Below are 23089 nucleotides of genomic sequence, written 5' to 3'. Positions count from 1 at the left end.
CTCCTCCCCCCCTTCTCCTCCCCCCCTTCTCCTCCCCCCCTTCTCCTCCCCCCCTTCTCCTCCCCCCCTTCTCCTCCCCCCCTTCTCCTCCTCTCTCCCTCTACCCCCCTCCTCCTCCCCTCGCTGTTGGAGGACTCCTGGTGCTGCAGTCGCTAAGTAGAAAATGTTTTATTTATTGATTTTTTGATTTAAAAAAAAAAAATTATTATTTTTTTTTGATTGATTTATTGATGATGGCTCTTTATTTGAAAAACTGAAGTGTTTAATGTTTGTAAACTTCCCTTTAAACCCCCCCCCCCATTCCCTACGCCTGATTTGTAACCTACGCCTGATTTTCTAAAGTGTAGACAAGGTTTTTTCGAGTGTACAAAAATCTTCACTTACTCCATTCTAAGTTAGTTTGGAGTAAGTTTTCATTGCCGAAACTTTGAAAACAGGCGCAAGTGGCCGGACACGCCCCCTTTTGAAAAAAAAATTCTGTTCCACAGTGAAACTGTTCTAACTGACTAGAACTGGAGCAAACTAAATGCCGAGAATTTGAATTTCTAAGATACTCCGTTCTACACCAGTTTCTCCAAAAAATCGGGAGCAATTGAGGCCGAAACTTGGACCCCATGATTGCCCCTCCTCGCCACAACTAAGTTACAAAAATGTAATGAATAAATTTGTTCAATAATTCTGGAAACTGTTTTTCATAAGCAGTTTCAATTCTCTGGATAGTAAAGTTGTCCACTGTTAAATTAATCGCATAATTTCTCTTTTGTGTGTTTGAATGTTGTATCTGTTTGAATGTCAATGTGTCGGGTTCCAACTTGTTTTGATTGGCCCCTGTTCACCACATGGTTAGCAAGGACCAATTCAATCCAAGAATTATATCCACATCTCTTTACCTCTCTCACAATTTAAAGTTGAAGTAACTCGATGTACAAGATAGAATTATAGAAATTTACAACACGGAAGGCGGCCATTTTGACCCATCGTGCCCATGCCGGCCGACAGAGCTATCCAGCCTAATCCCATTTACTAGTTCTTCGTCCGTTGCCTTGTAGGTTACGGCACTTCAAGTGTATGTCCAAGTACTTTTTAAATGTGGTGCGGGTTTCTGCCACTAGCACCCTTTCAGGCAGGGAGTTCAAGACCCCCACCACCCTCTGGGTGAAAACATTTCCCCTCCAATGCCCTCAAAACCAATTACTTTAAATCTATACCCCCTGGTTGTTGACCCATGTGCTAAGGGAAATAGGTCCTTCCTATCCATTCTATCTACACCCTTCATAATTTTATACACCTCAATAAGGTCTCCCCTCAGCCTCCTTTGTTGCAAAGAAAACAAACCTAGCCTATCCAATCTTTCCTCATAGCTAAAATTCTCCACTCCCGTCAACATCCTCATAAATCTCCTTTGTACCCTCTCTAGTGCAATCACCTCTTTCCTGTAATGTTGTGACCAGCACAGCACGCAGTGCTCAAGCTGTGGCCTAATTAGTGTTCTCTGTGAAATTGTAACCATGTTGACGGTCTAGGCCAAATGCTGGAATACCGTACAAGCCCTGGACTCCCAGGCAAGCCCAGTTGGTAGTGTCCCCTGCAAAGACCTACTTGGCTATTTTTAATTATCCATGCAGTAGCCATGTGGAAAGCCAACTAATATGTCAAATTGGTAATTACCATTAATATGACTAGTGTATAGTTTTGCACTGCATGCACTTGTATTTAACATATCTAATATACTTGTATATTTTCCTACAGGTCGGGTGCTGCAATCTCCTCTCCAGAAGTCGTGTTGAAGCGACTGAAGGCATTAATGCGAAATGGTCCTCTATTTGCGCTGTCATTCCTCTCTTTCTGGGTGGGTTGGGCCCGCCCAGGAGTACAATTTCTCATCTGCCTTTGTCTCTATGATGGATTCCTCACCATGGTGGACCTTAATCATAATGCCTTACTGGCAGACCTGGCAGTATCAGAAAAGGACAGGACTAGACTGAATTTTTACTGTTCACTTTTCAGTGCACTTGGCTCCTTGTCTGTGTTTATGTCCTATGCTGTCTGGAATAAGGAAAACTTTCTCTCATTTAGACTCTTTTGTGTAGCGATGGCTGCCTTTTCTACGATCGGTTTTAGTATATGCACCTGGCTTCTCCGGCAACGATTTCAGTTGGAGGTCAAAATCAAACATGAGGAGACCTCCATGCTAAAGGAGTGAGTATTTATTCTTCCCTCCTCTCTCCATGCCAACAGGCCCATTGACTTGCTGCTTTATATATTGCTCATTGGTCTGTACTTTGCCTGCAATGGCTTTCAATACCAAGTTAATTTTCTCTCTTGGCCAAAATAAGAATATAGGTGATGTGCTGTACAACTATAAGGCTCTGCATTTATATCCAATGTTCCCTGTAAGTTGCGCTTTACTCTGCGTGGCCTGTTTCTTTTAATGCGCGGTCCCTTTAAATTTCTGCGCATATTTACTATGTCAAAGCTGGCGAGCGGCCTATGCAGGACCTTTCCCATTACTACACGACCATGCAGCTTCGAGGAAACATTGTTTGTATCCCACCTGATGAGCATTGAAGTGCGAGCCCAGTAAGCTACTGAGCTAACTTGTGTAATGATAGGTGCATACTTTAAAACATAATATCGCGCAGCAACGGGGACTAGAGGCCTCTTTCTAAAATATGAAAGTGTCTAGAATATTATTTTTGTTTTCAGTGTATGTTGAAAAGATTGCCTGCTTGATGTAAAATATTTTGAGTAAGCACAATTTGAATTCATAATAGTCAATAGAACTCTAATGTCTGTTTATACTGGATTCTGAATTCCTTTGTGTAAATGTGCGTGATTATATGTATTTAGTTCAGGTTTTCCTAATTAACAAAATTATATTCACTGGAAATGTGATTATAATTACATTTAACCTGTAAACTTGAATGACTGGTAGCTTGTCTACCACATGAGGCACCTATCTTGGGGTCCAAATTTCCCCAGCCGCCTAAAGCGGCGTGGTTAGCTGTGGTACGCCGACTTTGTGGGGCAAAAAAAGCGCCGAAAATTTACCTCCAACTTTGACCGCTCCTTTTCGTTCTGTTCCCGTGGTGTGGCGCTGCGGGGGGCGGAACTTTGGCTGCGCTTGCTCAGCGCAACCGGCGGGGGGTGGGGGGCTTGGGCTTGGGCCCAGCGTTGTCTCGAGTGCCGGCAGGGGGCGCATGTCTGTTTCAGCGTGCAGGAGCAGGAAGCTTGGCAATCTTCCAATTACAGGGAGAGTGTCCTCAGTGCCTCAGCAGCATTGGCAATGGACCATATATAAAGGTATGGTGTGAATAGTCATTTTTGGGTGGCTGAGGGAGTGGAAAGGAGTGCTGCGTAGGTGGAAGAAAGGTGAGAACTGTTATTTTTCAAGATTACCTGAGTGTAAGTCCAATACACCAATGATGCAAGAGCGTGCAACAAAAACAAAGAATTTCCTCCATGAGGAAGTGGAGAAACTAGTCACTGTCACTGAGAACAGATGGCAGGAGCTGGATATCAGTAAGAGTGGTCCCACAAAAGTTCCACCCAAAGAAATGAGATGATGGAACCTAGTTGCAGAAGAATACTCTGCTGGGGTGACTACCGCAAGATCTGCAAGCCAGTGCAAAAACAAATGCAGGACGTTGGTCAAGTAGTGAGTGTAAGTAATATCTTCATATTTAAATGGAATTGCAATTGAAAGTGTGACCATCTGTATATGTCCCATCCATTAGAAGTGCACCATGTGTGAAAAGTTATATTTTCATCTTTGCAGAAGAAATTGGCCCACAACAAAAGGCGAAGACTTAGAACAGGAGGAGGGCCGCCAAATCTGCACCAACTATCACCCCTGGGACAGAGGGTTGCTGCCTTGCTGAGTCGCACCGGCAGGAAAAGAATTAGCTCTGCACAAGCTGGATCCACACATGAGGGTGAAGGTGAGTCATTAAAATGCATCGTCACCCTTCAAATCAACCTGCTGACTGGCCTGCTATGCGTCAGACTATTCATGTCACCCATCCTGCTCCCTCCTGTGCTGCTAACCATTTGACTGTTCTGTTGTATTTTGCAGAAGACGATGACAATCCTGAAAATCCAGATGCGTGCGCTTCAGACCAAGGCGGGTGGGGGGTCTATGGAACTGTGTTCACGGGAGAATGCTGGTCATGATATGGATCAGTCCGTAGTACAGGGCATCACACTGCCAGAAACCTCCATGAGCTCCACGGCGACATTCCATGGCTTCACACCGTCCGAGGTTGCGGGTCCCAGTGGCGGTGGTGAAATGCATGTTGGAACACCCAGTGCCCCACCGTCCCAGCCTGCGCCTCGCACTGGATGAGTGCCACTAGGCAGACCCACGGGAAGGGGAAGCCGACTAGTCTCCTGAGATGCAGCCTTCATCAGATGTTAATTAGGTTGTCATTGGGTGAGGAGACCAATGCCCTTACAAGATCACTCGTGATGACCATCAGTAGGGTGCGTGATGAGGTAGCAACACTGTCGGGAGAAATATCAGCACTGAGACCGGAACTGAAGGCGGACATTTCAGAGGGTGTGCAAACAATGGCAGATGCCATGAGGGAGCTTGCTGCTGCAATAAGGGCACAAAGGCCGGATACTCAAATGCCATTCCCATTTCAATCCACACACCAGCCACCAGTCAGACCCAAGCTGGACCCCCACCACCATCACCGACCCTATGAGGAAGTGCACTTTCCCTGAGATGTGGGTGAGTTGGGTGCAGCCTTTCTTTGCTGTTCTTGTTGTTGTGGAAGTGCATTGTAAATTTTCCAATAAAAGATTTTTTGCATTAAAACTGAATCATGTTCCATTATCACCACACACCATTTAGGAACAACTGTTTTTTAAAAAAAAACATCCCTCACCCCTACAGTCATGTGTGCCTGCCGGCCCTGGCGGGAGGGCTAGCCAGTGCGTTCTGCAGTCGGCAAGGCAGGACGGCTCTATTTTCAGTAGCTGATTTATCTTTCATTTATTTTTGATGTTGTGCAGCTGTTGTGCTGAAGATGTGGTGATGTGCTGATGTTGTGAAGGTGTTTAGTACTTTAGAATCCTCTAACTCACCTCCCCCCCCCCCCCCCCCCCCCTCAAATCTCTGGCCACCTGTGCTGATTTCTTAAATGTAGGTAAGGTTTTTCTGTGCCTACAAAAGTGGCCACATACACTGGCCTAAGTTAGTTTGGAGTAACTTTGCTTCTATGGCCAAAACAGGCGTAAGTGTCTGGTCACGACCCCTTTTGGAGAGGAAAAAAAACTAAGCTTTAAAAAAAAAACCTAACTAACTGACTTAAATGGGGAAATTTGCGATTTTTAAGTTACTCCAAAAAAAGCTACTTGCTCCAAAAAAAAAAGCGGGCAACTTCTGGGGAAATTTGAGCCCTATGAGAGGGGAAACGGCTCTGTTTTGCTTGCGCTCCCATTCCCGCTCATTGGCTCAAATTTCGGACCCCCACTAGAACGGCGCACATCTGAGAGGCCCGCCTAATTTGTAGAACTGAAAAAGTGCCAAATACTTAACTCGTGATTCTCTGATATCTGTAGGGCTGTTTCCAGCTCAGCACAGCAGGAGCTGCTGGCGGCTGAACTACAGACCTGCGCCAAAAACAGTGCTGGCCCTCCCAGCGCGTCCTGTCTCCGGGCGACGACCCTATCCCTGGCCAAGGGTATGTCGCCCCTATCCCGGGCCGAGTGGCCTGACAGTACTTGCCTCTTCTGTGGCGGCCTGCCCGGCATCTCACTGGGGGCGGGCCCCGTCCCAGCCCGCTGTTGGAGGGCTCCCGGTGCTGCAGTAGGTGAGTAAAAACTTTTACTTATTTATTGATTTTTTAAAAAATTGTTTTTTTGGATTGATTTATTGATCACATTATTGATGATAGCTCTTTATTTGTAAAAGTGAAGTGTTTAATGCTTGTAAACTTCCCCCTCCCCACCCATCTCTAGTTCCCTACGCCTATATTATAAAGTGTAGGCAAGGTTTTTCTGAGCGTACAAAAATCTACATGTACTCCATTCTAAGTTAGTTTGGAGTAAGTTTTCGCTGCCTAAACTTGCAAAACAGGTGTAAGTGGCTGATAACGCCCCCTTTTGGGGGGAAAAAAAACTGTTCTAAAACAAAACTATTCTAACTCAGTAGAATTGGAGCAAACTAAATGCCGAGAATTGCAATTTCTAAGATACTCCATTGTAAGCTAGTTGCTCCAAAAAAATAGGAGCAACTCGAGCCGAAACTTGAGCCCATTATCACGTTGATATTTAGTGCTCAATGTAATCCGGTTAAGAGTCCAGACGTTAAAAGCACCTCCTCGTTATGTGAACATTTAATTACTCTCGAGTCTAATGAATAGAAAACCTACATTGGAAGTCTTGTCTCCTTTTGTGGGATTCTGGTCACAACCAGTTACTTTGCCAAACTCCAGTACTTGCCAAATATCTAAATTCCCTCTCTTTAGGAGTTAGTCACTCTAATGTCATTTGAGATCTTAAATTTGAAAGTTTCTTCAATTGACTTTTAGCACTTGTATAGACCCTATTGGTATGCCTGTGAACGGCCACCCCACGTTTATAAAAAAAAAAAAATCCACGCACAGGCATCTTCCACCCTTCAAGATTTAGTTTGGGATGTGGAATTTTAGGTCCTTCATTGAAACACCTGTGAACTTTTTGACGAAACAAGTAAACCTCGATTCGAGGGCTGCCTATGATGATCTGCCTGTAGGGAGGGATATCCAAAACAGCATCCATTTATTTTGACATTTCACACGATTGCTGAGAGTGTTGGTTAAATACTAGCTTAATCTTAGCAGCCTGGGGGTGAGAGAATAAATGTGCTTGGCATTTGAGTGGCTTGTGAGAGACCTCGGGTATTATTGGGAGTTTTTTTTGTTGTTGAAAAAATTGAATTGCTAATGCAACATTATGGGAAAGCTTGAGTTAATCCTAAATGGAAGGAACAGTCACCAACTCGCATTGGGGATTGTCTCTCTGGTTAATAGTTGTGCTGGTTGCACAGTTCATATATGCCACAATTATTGTGTTGTACTTTTTCTCTGTAAAAGGAACATACATTTTTTTTTTGGGGGGGGGTGGGAGGAGAAGCGTGGGGAGTGCTTTTAATGCAAGATACCCCATACCTGGACCTTTTGTTTGAAGTCTCATGTTTTCAAACTTGTGTATATTTTAAGTTTATTGTAATTACTCCTATGAAAGTTGTAATTTTGATTCTTCACAATTGGCAAGAGGCCTGTTTGGCTGAAGCCTGCTTACGGGCATTCTCAACAAGTGGCTCTGAAGGGAACAATGCTGATTGACGTCTTTTCCAGTCCTTTAACACATTGTCATCTCCCTAATCTGTGCCCTTCTTTCTTGCAAGACTCTTTGAATCTCTGCAATCTGGTTTTCACCCCTGCCGCAGTATTGAAATGGCCTTAATGAAAATCACAAATGACATCCTCGGTGACTGTGACCATGGTGTACTATCTCTCCTCATGCTGTTTGAACTCTTCGCATCTTTTGACATTGTCCTTCAACACCGATCCTCTGCTGTCCAGCTTTCTGGGACTGCCCTTGCGCGATAAAATTCTTGTCTATTTGATTGTAGCCAAAGGAACTCCAACAATGGCTTTTCTTCTGCCCTTTCTAGTTACTACTGGAGTTCTCCCACCCCCCCACCCCCGCAAGGATCTATCTTTAGCACGTTCCTCCTCATCTATACTCTGGCCTTTAGCGACACTATCTGCAGACATGGGGTCAGCTTTCACATGCATGCTGATGGTACCCAACCCAAGCCTGACACCACCACCTCCCTCAACCCCTATACTCCCTCTGTTGTGAGACTGCTTGTCCACATCCAGTCCTGGACGAGTCGCAATTTCCTCCAGTTAAAGATTGAAAAGACCAAACCCATCGACTTTGGTCCCCGCCACAAACTCTCTTTCCCTTACCACTCTGCTGCCTGTGTCGTATCTTGCACCAGGACCCACTCCTCCATCATCTCTGCCCTCACTAACCGACATTGGCTCCTGGTTCCCAGGGCCTCCAATTCCAAGTTCTCATCTTTGTGTTTCAATAACTTTGTGGCCTCTCTCCTCCAATACACTCCTCCTACAACTTCCCACCCCGAACTTTCCATTCTTTTGACACTGGACTCTCGTGCAATCATTGGTGGTCGTTCCTGTCATGTATCTTACATGGCTACTGTTGGTAATATCACAAGGTGTGCCACCAGAGGGCACAGCAGTGGGAGACTTGTAGGTTACCTGTACAGGTGTGCCTGGCCTAGTATAAAAGGCAGGCCACAAGGTATAATCCTCACTCTGCAGTTCACAAAAAGGACTAAGGTCACTACAGTTAAAGTACAACACATTGCCTCATGGAGTCATTATTAGAGCATCGAAGGCTACAATAGTTCCCATTGATCAATAAATTCCACGCTCTTAAAACCCCTCTCTAAATCCTCCACCTTAATGCCACCCTCTCCTCGTAAAACTCTTTGACCAAGCTTTTGAACACCCTTCCTGGCATCTTGGGAGGTCGGCGAGTCGGTAAGGCCCGGAGGTCGGCGAATAGGTAGGCCCTGTGAGTTCGGCGACTGGGAGTTCGGAGGCCTCTGAGGTCGGTGAGGTGAGTTGGTAAGTAGCTCTCTTTTCTCGCTTTTAGGTTGGGAGGCCACTGAGGTCGGTAAGTTTGGGAGGCCACTGAGGTCGGTGAGGTGAGTTGGTAAGTAGCTCGCTCTCCTCTCTTTTTAAGTAGATTTTAAACTAGAGAAGGCTAATTAGAGGGATGGCAGTGCAGCTCAGTCCCGTGGAGTGCACATCCTGCGGCATGTGGGAAGTCCTGGACGCTTTGTGCAGCCTAGACAACCATGTGTGCAGGAGGTGTTTCCAGCTTCAACTGCTCGAGCTCCATGTTTGAGCTGGAGCAGCGGGTGGAGTCAATAAGGTGCATCCACGAGGCTGAGAACTACATGGATAGCACGTTTCAGGAGGTGGTCACCCCGCAGCTTAAAGGCGTGCAGGTAGAGGGGAAGTGGGTGACCACCAGATGTAGTAAGTGTGCTCGGCAGGTAGCCCAGGAGTTTCCCCCCCCCCACCAGGTTTCAAACCAATTCTGAGACACTTTGGTTTTGGGAAACTTGATCTAGAGCCTAAAATCATAGAGGAACTGCAATTAGTGAAATCAGAGTTTTTGAAAGCAGTGGGGACAGTCTTCTCTCCTTTCCATGTCATTAATAATGCTGTGTCTAATATCATTTGCTATTGTGAAGGGCATGTGAAGCTTGCTTTCAAACCAATATTCACTCCTGAGTATCGGTAAGGATGATGGTGCCTCTGGGGAGTACAGCCAGAGCCAATTCCAAGGCACCATGGGTGGCTCAGCTGCACAGGGGAGAGGGACGAAGAACAAAAAAGCTCTAGTGATAGGGGATTCTATAGTTGGGGGAACAGACAGGCGTTTCTGCGGCCGTAGACATGACTCCCGAATGGTTTTGTGCCTCCCTGATGCCAGGTTCAAAGATGTCACAGAGCAGATGCAGGGCATCCTGGGGGGGCGGGCGGGTGGGAGGGTAAACAGCTAGAGGTCGTGGTCCATATCGGGACCAACGACAGGTAAAATAAGGGATGAGGTCCTACAGGAAGAATTCAGGGAGCTAGGAAGAAAATTAAAGGATAGGCCCTCAAAGGTAGTAATCTCTGTTACTACCGGTGCCACGTGCTAATGAGTATAAGAATAGAAGGATAGAGAGGATGAACATGTGGCTGGAAAGTTGGTGTAGGAGGGAGGGCTTTAAATTCTTGTCATTGGGACCGCTTCTGGGGGAGATGGGACCTGTACAAACCGGACAGGTTGCACCTCAACAGCACCGGGACCAATATCCTCGCGGGGAGTTTTGTTAGTGCTGTTTGGGAATTTAAGCTAGCTTGGCTGGGGGATGGGAACCTGAGAATGAATTCAAAACGGAAGAAAGTAAAGCTGAAATTGGATAGCAAGAATCTCAAAAGCAAATCTGTAAGGTAGAGGAAACCGGGTCTAGTATGTACCAAGTGGTGTTCGGAATAACTCTACAAGACTGTGCTGTAAGCTCAAACTGTTGTGACCTTGGTCTCTTTAACGTAACTCCAAAGTGAGGAAGCAGCATGGTAGACTGCCTTTTATGCTTGCCCGGGGTGTACAGGTGACCCTTGGGTCTCCCACAGGTGGGCCCCCTGGTGGCAAGTCTTTACTCATTAGTAAAGTTTACATACATTACATATCAAGCAAGGAGGTCTTCCTCTGCTGAATGGTATATACTTTAATGCAAGGAGTCTAGCAAATAAGGCGGATGAGCTAAGAGCACAGGTAGACACTTGGGAGTATGACATTGTAGTCATTGCAGAAACATGGCTGAAAGAGGGGCAGGTTTGGCAGATCAATATTCCTGGCTACAGGATTTTTAGACAAGATAGAGAGGGGGGTACAAAAAGGTACTGATTCAAGAAAATATTATAGCGGTGAGGAAGGATGATATGTTAGAGGGATCATCAAATGAAGCCATATGGGTCGAATTGAAAAATAAAAAAGGGGCGATCGTACTGCTGGGCTTGTATTATAGACTCTCAAACAGTGGGAGGGAGATAGAGGAGCAAATATATAGGCAAATTGCTGTGAAGTCCAAAAACCATAGGGTAGTAATAGTAGGGGATTTTAACTATCCAAATATTGATTGGGACAAATTTAGTGTGAAGAGTATAGAGGGTGCAGAATTCTTGAAATGTATTCAAGGGAACTTTTTTAGTCAGTATGTAGCAAGCCCAACACGAGGGTGGGGCGGGGGGGGAACGGTCTTGGATTTAGTTTTGGGGAATGAAGCTGGGCAGGTAGTGGGAGAGCACTTGGGTGCCAGTGACCATAATTCAGTCAGATTCAAGTTGGTTATGGATAAGAACAAGATTAGGCCTGGAATAAAAGTTCCAAATTGGGGAAAAGCTAATTTTGCTACTTGTGGGTAAATCAGTGTCGGAACAGTGGGAGGCATTTAAGGAGGAGATCCGGAAGACTCAGGTCAAACATGTGCCCTTAAAGAAAAAAGCTTGGAAAAATAATTCTAGAACTCCCTGGATGTCTAGGGACTTACAGGGGAGGGTTAAGGAAAAAAGGAACGCTTATGTCATATATCAACCGCTAAATACTATAGAATCTTTAGAGGAATATAGAAAGTTAAGAGGCAAAATTAAAAAGGATATTAGGAATGCTAAGAGAAAGCATGAGAAATTCTTGGCCAGTAAAATTAAGGAAAACCTTTCGATGTTCTATAAATATATTGAGTAAGAGGGTAACTGAAGAAAGGGGAGGGACCATGAGGGTAATCTTTGTGTGGAGGCAGAAGATGTTAGGAGGGTTCTTAACGAATACTTTGCATCTGTTTTCACAAAGGAAAGAGGCAATGCAGATACTGCTATCATGGAGTGTGATATTCTGGATGAAATAAATAGAATGAGAGAGGAAGTGTTAAGGGGTTCAGCAGCTTTGAAAGTAGATAAGTCTCCAGGCCCGGATGAAATGCATCCCAGCTGTTGAGCGAATTAAAAGAGGAAATAGCGGAAGCCTTGACCATCATTTTCCAGTCCTCTTTGGATCTGAGCATGGTGCCAGAGGATTGGAGGACTGCTCATGTAGTACCCTTGTTTAAGAAGGGAGAAAGGGACAGGCCGAGTAATTACAGGCCTGTCAGCCTAACCTCGGTGGGAAAATTATTGGAAAAACCCCTGAAAAACAAGATAAATCTGCATTTGGAAAAGCAAGGATTAATTGGGGACAGTCAGCACGAATTTGTTAAGGTAAGATCGTGTCTGACTAACCTGTTTGAATATTTTGAGGAGGTAACCAAGAGGGTCGATGAGGGTAGCGCGTACAATGTAGTATATATGGACTTTAGCAAAGCTTTTGATAAGGTCCCACATGGTAGATTGGTCATGAAGGTTAAAGCCCATGGGATACAGTGCAAAGTGTCAAGTTGGATCCAAAATTGGCTTGGAGGAAGGAAACAAAGGGTAATGATTGATGGATGTTTCCAGTGGGGTTCCACAGGGCTCAGTACTGGGACCCTTGCTTTTTGTGGTATATATCAACGATTTAGATTTGAATATAGGGAGTATGATTAAGAAGTTTGCAGACGACACTAAAATTGGCTGTGTGGTTGATAATGAAGAGGAAAGTCATGGGCTGTAGGAGGATATCAATCTACTGGTCAGGTGGGCAGAGCAGTGGCAAATGGAATTTAATTCAGAGAAATGTGAGGCGATGCACTTTTGGAGGGCTAATGAGGAAAGGGTATACACATTAAGCTGTAGGCCACTTAGTAGTGTTGATGAACAAAGGGACCTTGGAGTGCTTGTCCACAGATCCCTGAAAGTACAGGCCAGGTGGTTAAGAAGGCATACGGAATGCTTGCCTTTATTGGCCGAGGCATAGAATATAAGAGCAGGGAGGTTATGCTTAAATTGTATAATACTTTGGTTAGCTAGAGTATTGCGTTAGTTCTGGTCGCCGTATTGTAGGAAGGACATGATTGCACTAGGGAAGGTGCAGAGGAGATTTACTAGGATGCTGTCTGGAATGGAGAATCTTAGTTATGAGGAAAGATTGGATAGGCTGGGTTTTTTCTCATTGGAACAGAGGAGACTTCATTGAGGTGTACAAAATATTGAGGGGCCTGGACATAGTGGATAGGAAGGTTCTATTTCCATGGGTGAAGGGTTCTATTACGAGGGTGCATAGTTTTAAGGTGGTTGGTGGAAGGTTTAGAGGGAATTTGAGGGGGAGCTTATTTAAGCAGAGGGTTGTGGGGATCTGGAACTCGCTGCCTGGAAGAGTGGTGGATGCAGAAACCCTCACATCTTAAGAGATGGTTGGATGGGCACTTCAAGTGCAGCAGCCTGCAGGGTTACGGACCTAGAGCTGGTAATTGGGATTAGGCTGGATGACCTTTTGGACGGAGCAGATAAATGGTAAGTACTGCAGGGAATAGAATATGGCCAGGGTGATCTCCTGGACTAGTTTCGTCCGTCATTGTTCATAAGGTTTATATGTAACCTTTAGGGCTGCTGACCAAGGGCCGTGTGGCTCTTTGTCGGCCGGCGCGGGCCGAAATGGCCTCCGTCTGCGCTGTAAATTTCTGTGTTTCTATGTTTCTATTATCTCATTTAGCTGTGCATCAATTTTCCCTTTACAACTCTGAAGCACTTTGAAAGGTTTTCCTATGTTAAAGATGCCATATCATTGCAAGCTATCAACGTTCAGTAGCAGCTGGGTGCTTCTATAGATTAAAATGCTTATTCACAATCCCTACACTTAACCTACTTTCATTGCCCTAGCCTAAATCAAAAGAAGTTGTTTGTGGAAAACATGATAAAGGTTGAAACATAGAACTGATGAAATGACTGTTTATTGAAGTACAATAATCATGTTGAAAAATAGTACTCTAATTTCGCTCAACTCACCCTCTCCCTTGAGAATTATTTTTTTTAAATGGTTCAAAATTCCCCTTGTGGACTGCAAAGTTTCTGACTCATGGGAGGAGAGAGGAATTGAGAGTTTTGGACATCCAGGACCGGTACTGGTCTCAAATTAACCACGAAAATGACTTTTCTAATGCGATCCTTTATTCTGGATTCTGCACAGGTTGTACATTAGTCATGCGCCTCTTGCTCAGGAACAGACACTGACACTGGCAGAATACCTGAAACAACTATCCAGGCACCGCAACTTTGCTTGGTTTGTGTCAATGAACCTGGTGCAGGTGAGTCCAGCTCAACTACTTTCCGTGGCATCCCTTTTCAGCCTGCTACTTAATATTTCCCAATGAGATATTTGACAGAGCACGTCAGCTAATGCTGTCTAAACATGCAAGGATTGCAGAATGACACCTCCAGCCTTGCACAACGACACAACTTGTATTAATATAGCGTCTTTAATGTTGTAAAACATCCCAAGTGCTTCACTGAGGCGTAATAGCACACAGTGCATGTCAAGGCAAAGAAATATTGGTAGAGGAGGTGGGTTTTAAGGAAGAGAGAGTTGTAGAGAGGCACAGGGGTTTTCCAAAGGAATTCCAGACCTTGGAACCGAGACAACTGAAGGTACAGCCACCAGTAGAGAAGAGGGGGTGATGCACAAGGCCAAAGTCAGAGAGTACAGGAGGATCTAAATAAATACAAGCTGTAGAGCTGGAGGTTATGGCGATAGCGAAGGGAAAGGACTTGAGATTTAAACAGGAGGATGAAAATGTTAAATTTAAAGCATTGGGGTGGGGTGGGGGGCCGTGAGTCAATGTAGATCAGCAAGCACACGAGGTGGGTGTGCGGGATAGGATACGGGCCGCAGAGTGTTGGATGAACTGTAGTTTAAAGGGTCGAGTATGGGAGGCCAGCCAGGAAAGTATTGGAATACTGGAGTCTGGAGGTAACCAAGCCATGAATGAGTGCTTCAGCAGCAGATAGCCTGAGGTCGTGGTGGAGATGGGCGAGGTTAGAGGTGGAAGTGAACAGCCTTTGCGATTGTATTACTGAATGCTGGGAAATCGCTTGTGACTTAATCACCTGTTGATGGATATTCCACTGAAGTCACCCAAGTAACTCTGGAAATTGGGGACAGAAGAAATCTCAGCCTGAGGTGACTTGTATGTAAATGTCTTCACTGTAAAAGTGAACATACCAATCAACTTTTTACATGATATACCTGGTCAGAGAAAAGTCAGCATTGCCTAGATATAGTGAGAGAAAATGCACATTTCTGTTTACAGTTGACCAGTTCATTTTCATAGAAAGCTTCACTTTGTATCCTGACCTGATACTACTTGATGCTGGCCTTTGGTGTACAGAAAGTATGGAGAATTGTCAGTTCTGTAACATTCCATCTTGAATGGAGGAAAAAAAATGAAATTGCGAGACTTCCAAGCTGCACTCTGTTCACCCTGCCTTTGGAGATTTGACAGAGAAGATGCACTCCTGGATAGTATGAATTGGGAAAGATTGGTTAATAAATTAGGGCCGTCTCAATTGTGCAGTCAAGACAAATTTGCTCGAATTCTGAGGTTGTAATTAACAGGGTGGATAAAGGGGAACCAGTGGATGTGGTGTATTTGGACTTCCAGAAGGCATTTGACAAGGTGCCACATAAAAGGTTACTGTACAAGATAAAAGTTCATGGGTTGGGGTAATATATTAACATGGATAGAGGATTGGCTAACAGGAACAGAGAGTTGGGATAAATGGTTCATTGGTTGTCAACCAGTAACTAATGGGGTGCCGCAGGGATCAGTGCTGGGACCCCAACTATTTACAATCTATATTAACGAATTGGAAGAAGGGACTGAGCCAAGTTTGCTGGCGATACAAAGATGGGAGGAAAAGCAATGTGAGGAGGACACACAAAATCTGCAAAAGGACATAGACAGGCTAAGTGTGTCGGCAAAAATTTGGCAGATGGCGTATAATGTTGGAAAGTGTGAGGTCATGCACTTTGGCAGAAAAAAATCAAAGAGCAAGTTATTATTTAAATGGAGAAAGATTGCAAAGTGCTGCAGTACAACGGGACCTGGGGGTACTTGTGCATGAAACACAAGGATAGTACAGCAAGTGATCAGGAAAGCCAATGGAATCTTGGCCTTTATTGCAAAGGGGACAGAGTATAAAAGCAGGCAAGTCTTGCTACAGTTGTACGGGGTATTGGTAAGGCCACACCTGGAATACTGCGTACAGTTTTGGTTTCCATATTTACGAAAGGATATACTTGCTTTGGAGGCAGTTCAGAGAAGGTTCACAAGGTTGATTCCGGAGATGAGGGGATTGACTTATGAGGAAAGGTTGAGTAGGTTGGGCCTCTACTCATTGGAATTCAGAAGAATGAGAGGTGATCTTATCGAAACATATAAAATTATGAGGGGGCTTGACAAGATGGATGCAGAGAGGATGTTTCCACTGATGGGGGAGACTAGAACTAGAGGACATGATCTTAGAATAAGGGGCCGCACATTTAAAAGTGAGATGAGAAATTTCTTCTGTGGGCTGTAAATCTGTGGAATTTGCTGCCTCAGAGAGCTGTGGAAGCTGGGACATTGAATAAATTTAAGACAGAAATAGACAGTTTCTTAAACGATAAAGGAATAAGGGGTTATGGGAAGTGAGCAGGGAAATGGAGCTGAGTCCATGATCGGATCAGCCATGATCTTATTGAATGGCGGAGCAGGCTCGAGGGGCCGTATGGCCTACTCCAGTTCCTATTTCTTATGTTCTTCTGACTCTGCGGGGGAAGGTGGAATGACACTTGGGACTAAGAAGGGGCGGGCAGCAGTGGGGTAAACTCCAGGAGCCCCCTTTAAAAAATGTTTTAAAAAAATGACTGGCACTTATAAAGCGCCTTTCATGACCACTGGACTTCCAAAAGCACTTTACAACCAATGAAGTACTTTTTGGAATGTAGTCCCCGTTCTACTGTAGGAAACGCAGCAGCAAATTTTCCCACAGCAGCAATGTAATAATGACCAGATAATCTGTTTTAGTAATGTTGATTGAGGGATAAATATTGGCCAGGACACCAGGGATAACTCCCCTGCCCTTCTTCAAAATAGTGCCATGGGATCTTTCACATCCACCTGAGAGGGCAGACGAAGCCTTGGTTTAATGTCTCATTGGGGCGGGGGCGGCGGGTGGAAGAAAGAATGGCAGTGTTGTCTCTGAATAACCCAAGATATTTATTTTTGTGCACTTGGTAGTTGAATTTTGGGAGGTGGGCTCTTATGTAATGGTCTTTTGTGCAATGGTTCTATTCTCTCTCTCAACTGATAGATCTGGATTACAATGCACAGTTTTTGAGATGTTGTAACAGGAAAGAATTTCAGCCCTGTATTTTGATGTATTTCACAAGAAAAGACCAAAGCATAATGGAAAGCCTGAGTATAGTGCAAGATAATTCAATGTACCATGGCAGGTTGGAGGTTTTGTATACTGTTCCACAATGGTTAGATGTGAATTGCTGCTATCAGAGGGGCAGGAAGAGCTTGGGTGGAGGAGAATCGTACAGAATCATCATCACAGTAATATTTCAGACAAAAAAGTATGAAAAGGGCAGAAATTTGGTTGTATAATGTAGTAAGGCATTTTTCTGATCAGCTGATATTAAATACAAACTTTTTTTTTTTAAAAAGGTATTTCACTGCCACTTCAACAGTAATTTCTTCCCACTGTTTCTGGAGCACCTCCTTTCAGACAGAATTTCGCTCTCCACCGGTTCCTTTCTCCTAGGTAAGTCTGTGATCATAGAGCTGATAATTGACCAGTTCAACGGCATGGTATTTTTTTTCTCCAATAGGAGAAAGTCTGATGAAGTGACACATTGAGAGAAAGCTGAATTGGCATTGGAGGCGGAGGCTTCTTTTTGTATGGGTACTGTGTTTTAAACATAACTTGTTTGCACTGTTATTTGGTGAAGTAGTACAGTAAAGATAAAGATGGGGTGTGAAGTCCGCTTTATCGCCAACCAGGAAAGTATTGGGATTAAAAAAACCTTGCATTTCTATAGCGCCTTCCATGACATCTGGACGTCCAAAGCAGTTTACAGTCAATTAAGTACTTTTTGAAGTACTTTTGTCGTTACTGTTGTAATGTAGGAAAAGTGTGATAATGACAAGATAATCTGTTTCAGCGATGTTGATTAAGGGATAAACAGGACACTGGGGATAACTTCCGGAATAGTGGAGTCTACAGGTAACAAAGGCATGGATGAGTGTGTAAGCAGCAGACGAGCTAAGGTGGAGCAGTGACTGGTAGGGTTAGAGGTGGAAATAGGTGGTCTTGATGATGGAGCAGATATGGGTCAGACAGGACCTCAAGGTTGCAAACAGTCTGGTTCAGCCTCACAGTGGCCAGGGAGAGGGATAGAGTCAGTGACGATGTAAATAGCTAAACGGGTTAAGATGGCCAAGTAGGTTAGAAAGAAATGAAGAACTTGCATTTATATAACACATTTACAACCTTGGGCCATCCCAAAGCGCTTTAGAAGTGTACTCGCAATTGTAATGCACACACCAAGGTCCCACAAACAGCATTGAGATAAAGGATCCAATAATCTGTTGATTAAGGTTTGAATGATGGTCAGAACACTGGGAGATCTCCCATGCTGCTCTTTAGTGCCATGGGTTCTTTTTAATGACCACCTGATCTGAAAGATGCCATTTTTAACAGTGGAGTACTCCCTCAGTACTGCACTAAAGTGTCGCTTTGGATTATGTGCTCAGGTGTCTGGAGTGGAGCTTGAACCCAAGGCCTTCAGATAAGAGTGCTGACACTGTAGCAAATTAAATCTTCAATGTACAGGTCCTAGGTTTAAGGTTCAGATGAACTTCTATACTGCTCAGTGCATTTACCAGCTTGTTTGTGGAACTGAATTGTGAAGAAGTGAGCAAGGCTAGATTGTTTTTATTTTTCTTTCTGGCTGGAGAAGAAAACACAGAGGAATGCTCCAAGAATGGAATAAAATGGGGAAACATTGAAAACATGTGTTTTTCCCCCTTTTTTTTTTAGGTGCATCGTACATTGCTCCACATTTAAACAACCTCTACTTCCTGTCACTGTGCCACAGATTTGGAGTGTATATGGTTATCCGATGGTTATTCTTCTTGAAACTGGTGCTGAGCTTGATCATGTTGCTGGCGGGACCAGATCAAATCTACCTGCTTTGTTTCTTCATAGCCAGGTATAGCAGCAGTTCCTCTATAGAACTTGCAACGTTGGAAAACATTTGCTAAGCGTGTTGACTCCATGATCAGTCATTTTGTTGGTCTAGTTACCAGTGAAAAGCAATAGCTTCAAATTTTTTTATTGTCTTGTGGAAAAGCTGAAGAAAAGGAAATTGGGGACATGTATCACTTTGTTTCTAGCCACTTCTTCCCCTTCACTGCCCCCAAGAAGCCCCATTCAGGTGCATGGATGTTGGCCCTCAACTCCACCCAAACAGCAAGAATTCAGATTTTTACACTTCAGGAGCTTATACCTGTCCCTGTTCTTTTGAGTGTTATTTTCATTATATGTGGTAAAAATACTTTTTACAGTAATTTATCTATAGGTCAAGCCATTTAGTTTTCACTTTACCATATACCATCCTTTTAATTAACACACTTGCATGGCTTCCCTGTCCATAAGTATAGATTTAAAAGAATTCCAATTTTTCTTCTGTAATATCATCATTCGTATTCAATTAGCCTTTTCCAAATCCCCCTCATTTTTGAAGATGTGGCGCTTGTGAAACCTGACACTAGCATTAAATTATCTGCAGCAGTGATTTGCATAATCAACTCTCATCTGGTTATTCAGTGATCACGGTTGCTTAGATGTACCCCTCACAAGGAGATCAGACACTACTGCAGGGTCACTGCTAAGGACCATACCTAGTAAACTGTTTTCCCTTGTATTCTCTTTGACGTAAATGGTGAATATATTTAGATTGATCAATATATATTGGAGGATTTTAAAAAGGAGTTGAATAGCATTTTTGACTTCTTCCAACCCCACACAATTTCAAAATTAAATTTATGCTACCATTTGCTTAATTTGTTATTTATAACATCCTCATAAAACAAATATCCAGATTTAATAGCACCACACACTATTGAAAGCTGATGAACTGAAACTCCAGTCTAGCTGAACAAACAAAACTAGTAAAATACAGTGCCGGTAAATATACTCACAGCGCCATGTGCTAAAGACACGAGCCACATAGCAGTACAATGGGCTCCCAATGATGCTTCTACAAATTAATAGAAGTCTGAATTTCTGGTCATGCGGTCCATATTACTTTGATATTACTAGGTCCTTCTGTATTGACTGCTGGCACGGTAGCCTTTAAAAAGGTACATGTATTGGAATCAAATAATGTATTGACAACAGGACCCAAAAGCTAACTGATTTAATCTTGAGTGACAGTTACATTGTGGTCTGCTGGCTGTTGGATCAGAAATATACGAAACGAACAATAAGTTTGTTCCTTAGTAACTTGAATACAAACAAAAGAAGCATTCCTTCCTCCCATAATGTAAATATGTTGCAGTTTACATTTAGGAAGCATTTCTGGTCCACATTTGGTCTTGTCTTCGGGTGTATTATAATTGATACAAATTTGTGCCTTAAGGTTCATTTTGTTACTCTAGTTTCTATTAATGAGCTTAGTATTGTGTATATCATTGCCTTATAGTATGACTGTCATTAGCATTGCCAGGAATTCATTAAGATGCCTAGTTCTATTTACAATTCCTGGTTACTGCTTGCTGGTGAGTTCAAACATTGATCCAGTTGTGCTCTTATGTCTTTCAATTAAATTCAACTTTTATAAAAGTTAAAAGTATCTCTCGTTACCTTCTCTCTTTCCCCCCCCCCCCCCCCCGCCAATCAATTCAAACACTCAGTCCTCTTAAAACACTCCTGATTACCTCCCTCCGCTGATGAATCCATACACCTCCATGTTGTACACCACTTGGAGGTAGCACTAATGGTAGTAAGGGCACTGAATGTACTCTGGGTGGGAAACTGCAATGTCTATCAACAAATCATAATAGGCAGTCTCTTAGAATCGAGGAAGACTTCCTTCCACTCTTAGAATGAGCCCTTAGGTGACTGAACAGTCCAATATGAGAGCCACAGTCCCTGTCACAAGTGGGACAGACAATCAATGAGGGTAAGGGAGGGTGGAACAGGTTTATTGCGCGTTCCTTCCGCTGTCTACGTTTGTTTTCTGCATGCAGTCGGCAATGAGACTCCAGGCGCTCAGCGCCCTCCCGGATGCACTTCCTGCACTCTGTGGTCTTTGGTCAGGGGCTCCCAGGTGTTGGTGGGGATGTTGCACTTTATCAGGGAGGCTTTGAGGGTGTCCTTGTAACGTTTCCTCTGTCCACCCATGGCTCGTTTGCCATGAAGGAGTTCCGAGTTTGCTTTGGGAGTCTCGTATCCGGCATGCGGACAATATGGCCTGCTCAGCGGAGTTGATCAAGTGTGGTCAGTGCTTCAATGCTGGGCATGTTGGCCTGATCGAGGACGCTAATGTTGGTGCGTCTGTCCTCCCAGGGCATTTGTAGGATCTTGCGGAGGCATTGTTGATGGTATTTCTCCAGCGACTTGGGGTGTCTACTGTACATGGTCCATGCCTCTGAGCCCTGTAGACCATGAGCTTGGTGGTAGATTTGAGGGCCTGATCTTCAAACACTCGTTTTCCTCAGGCAGCCAAAGGCTGCGCTGGCGCACTGGAGGCAGTGTTGAATCTCCTCATCATTATCTGCTTTTGTTAAGAGGCTCCCGAGGTATGGGAAATGGTCCACGTTGTCCAGGGCCGCGCCGTGGATCTTAATGACTGGGGGGGGGGGGGCGGGGTAGTGCTGTGCGGCGAGAACAGGCTGGTGGAAGACCGTACGAATGTTTAGCGTAAGGCCCATGCTCCATCAATTTAAAAAAAGTGGCATGGTGGTACCACCACTGGCCGAGTTTTGAAGGACATAGCTGCCAGAGTGGGCTTGCAGTAGGTAGTGAGAGAACCAACACGATTTACTTGACCTTGTAGTCGCCAATCTACCTGTTGCAGATGTGTATGTCTGTGACAGCAATACTAGGAGTGACCACACAGTCCTCGTGCTCACCCAAGTGCCTTCCTCACACTGAGAACATCTCCAGTGTCGTGTGGCACTACCATCGTGCTAAATGGGATAGATTCGGAACAAATCCCCCAGCTCAAAACTGGGCATCCATGAGGTGCTGTGGCCCATCAGCAGCAACTGGCTGTATACCAAAACAATCTGCAACCTTGTTGCCCATCATATTTCTCACTCCTCATGTTGAACAGCATGCTGGGAGGAGCACCAGGCCTACCTGAAAATGAGGTGTCCAACCTGATGAAATTACAACATCGGACAGCATACATGCTAAACAGCGAAAGCAGCAATGCTATAGACAGAGCTAAGCGATCCCACAACCAACGGATCAGGTCAAAGCTCCGCAGTCCTGTCGCATCTAGTCGTGAATGGTGCTTTAATAATTTAGCAAATAACTGGGGGAGGAGGCGGCACCATGAACAGCTCCATCCTCAATGATGGCGGAGCCCAGCATGTGAGTGTAAAATACAAGGCTGACGTGTTTGCAGCCAGAAGTGCCAAGTGGATGTTCCATCTTGTCCTCCTGTGGTCCCTACCATCACAGATGCCAATATAACGAACACACCTGCATTTATATAGCGCCTTTCACTACATCAGGACAGCCCAAAGTGCTTTAAAGCCAAACATTACAACGTGGCTGTACTTCAGAAAGGACTTAATTGGAGGTGAAACTGTTGGGATGTCCTGAGGTTCTAAAAGGCGCTATACAAATACAAGTTAGTTTGTTCATTTTTGGAAATGTATTTACCTGTAATAGCACATATTTCTACAAACTGGAACTCCACACTGTCCCTCAGTTTCTCACAAGAGTGATGTCCACTTCCATCCCTCCTCGTGTGTACGTGTTCCAGCTCAGAGCAGATGGTGTCTTTTTATTTCCATGAATTGGCATCATGTATGTTGCTCAACACTTGAATTGAAATATTTCTATTATACATGTGGTTACAAGTTTTATGATTCCCTTACCACTGGGCAGAAATATCTTTGTTTTTTTCCAAGTTCAAAACCACTGCATTAATTAACTTTTCTTTTTATTTTGTGCTTCAATCTTTAACTGTTTGTTTGTTTCTAGTAACCGGGTATTCACAGAGGGGACCTGCAAGCTCCTGAACCTGGTCATCTCCGACCTTGTGGATGAAGATTTTGTGATGAACAAGAGGAAGCAGGCGGCATCGGCACTGCTCTTTGGAATGGTTGCCTTGGTAACCAAACCTGGACAGACGTTTGCCCCATTAATCGGGACATGGCTGTTGTATGTTTACACAGGTAGCTGATTTCATCCCTATTGAGTTAATTATTTGATTTGGCAGACTGTTAACTGGTGTCATGGTCACTGGCTGCTGCAACTCCCTTTATAGTACAATTACTCTTCCATTTCTTCCATTTAGAATGTACAGC

The 23089-nt window shown here is 44.2% G+C and overlaps 1 protein-coding gene across 2 annotated transcripts in view; it reads left to right on the top strand.

Annotated features, from left to right (window-relative positions):
• mfsd13a (major facilitator superfamily domain containing 13A) overlaps positions 1-23089 on the top strand; it is a 66893-nt gene that overhangs the window by 38910 nt on the left and 4894 nt on the right. For both annotated transcript variants that reach the window (XM_070876486.1, XM_070876487.1), the window contains exons 4-8: positions 1750-2199; positions 13684-13801; positions 17207-17303; positions 18582-18753; positions 22764-22957. In XM_070876486.1, the coding sequence (XP_070732587.1) occupies positions 1750-2199; positions 13684-13801; positions 17207-17303; positions 18582-18753; positions 22764-22957 (1031 nt within the window). The remainder of the gene's footprint in view (positions 1-1749; positions 2200-13683; positions 13802-17206; positions 17304-18581; positions 18754-22763; positions 22958-23089) is intronic.

Source organism: Pristiophorus japonicus, chromosome 3, assembly GCF_044704955.1.
Source record: "Pristiophorus japonicus isolate sPriJap1 chromosome 3, sPriJap1.hap1, whole genome shotgun sequence".
In the NCBI taxonomy this organism is placed as follows: domain Eukaryota; kingdom Metazoa; phylum Chordata; class Chondrichthyes; family Pristiophoridae; genus Pristiophorus; species Pristiophorus japonicus.
Note: the sequence above shows the minus strand (reverse complement) of the source record. Positions and strands in the feature narration are given on the sequence as shown.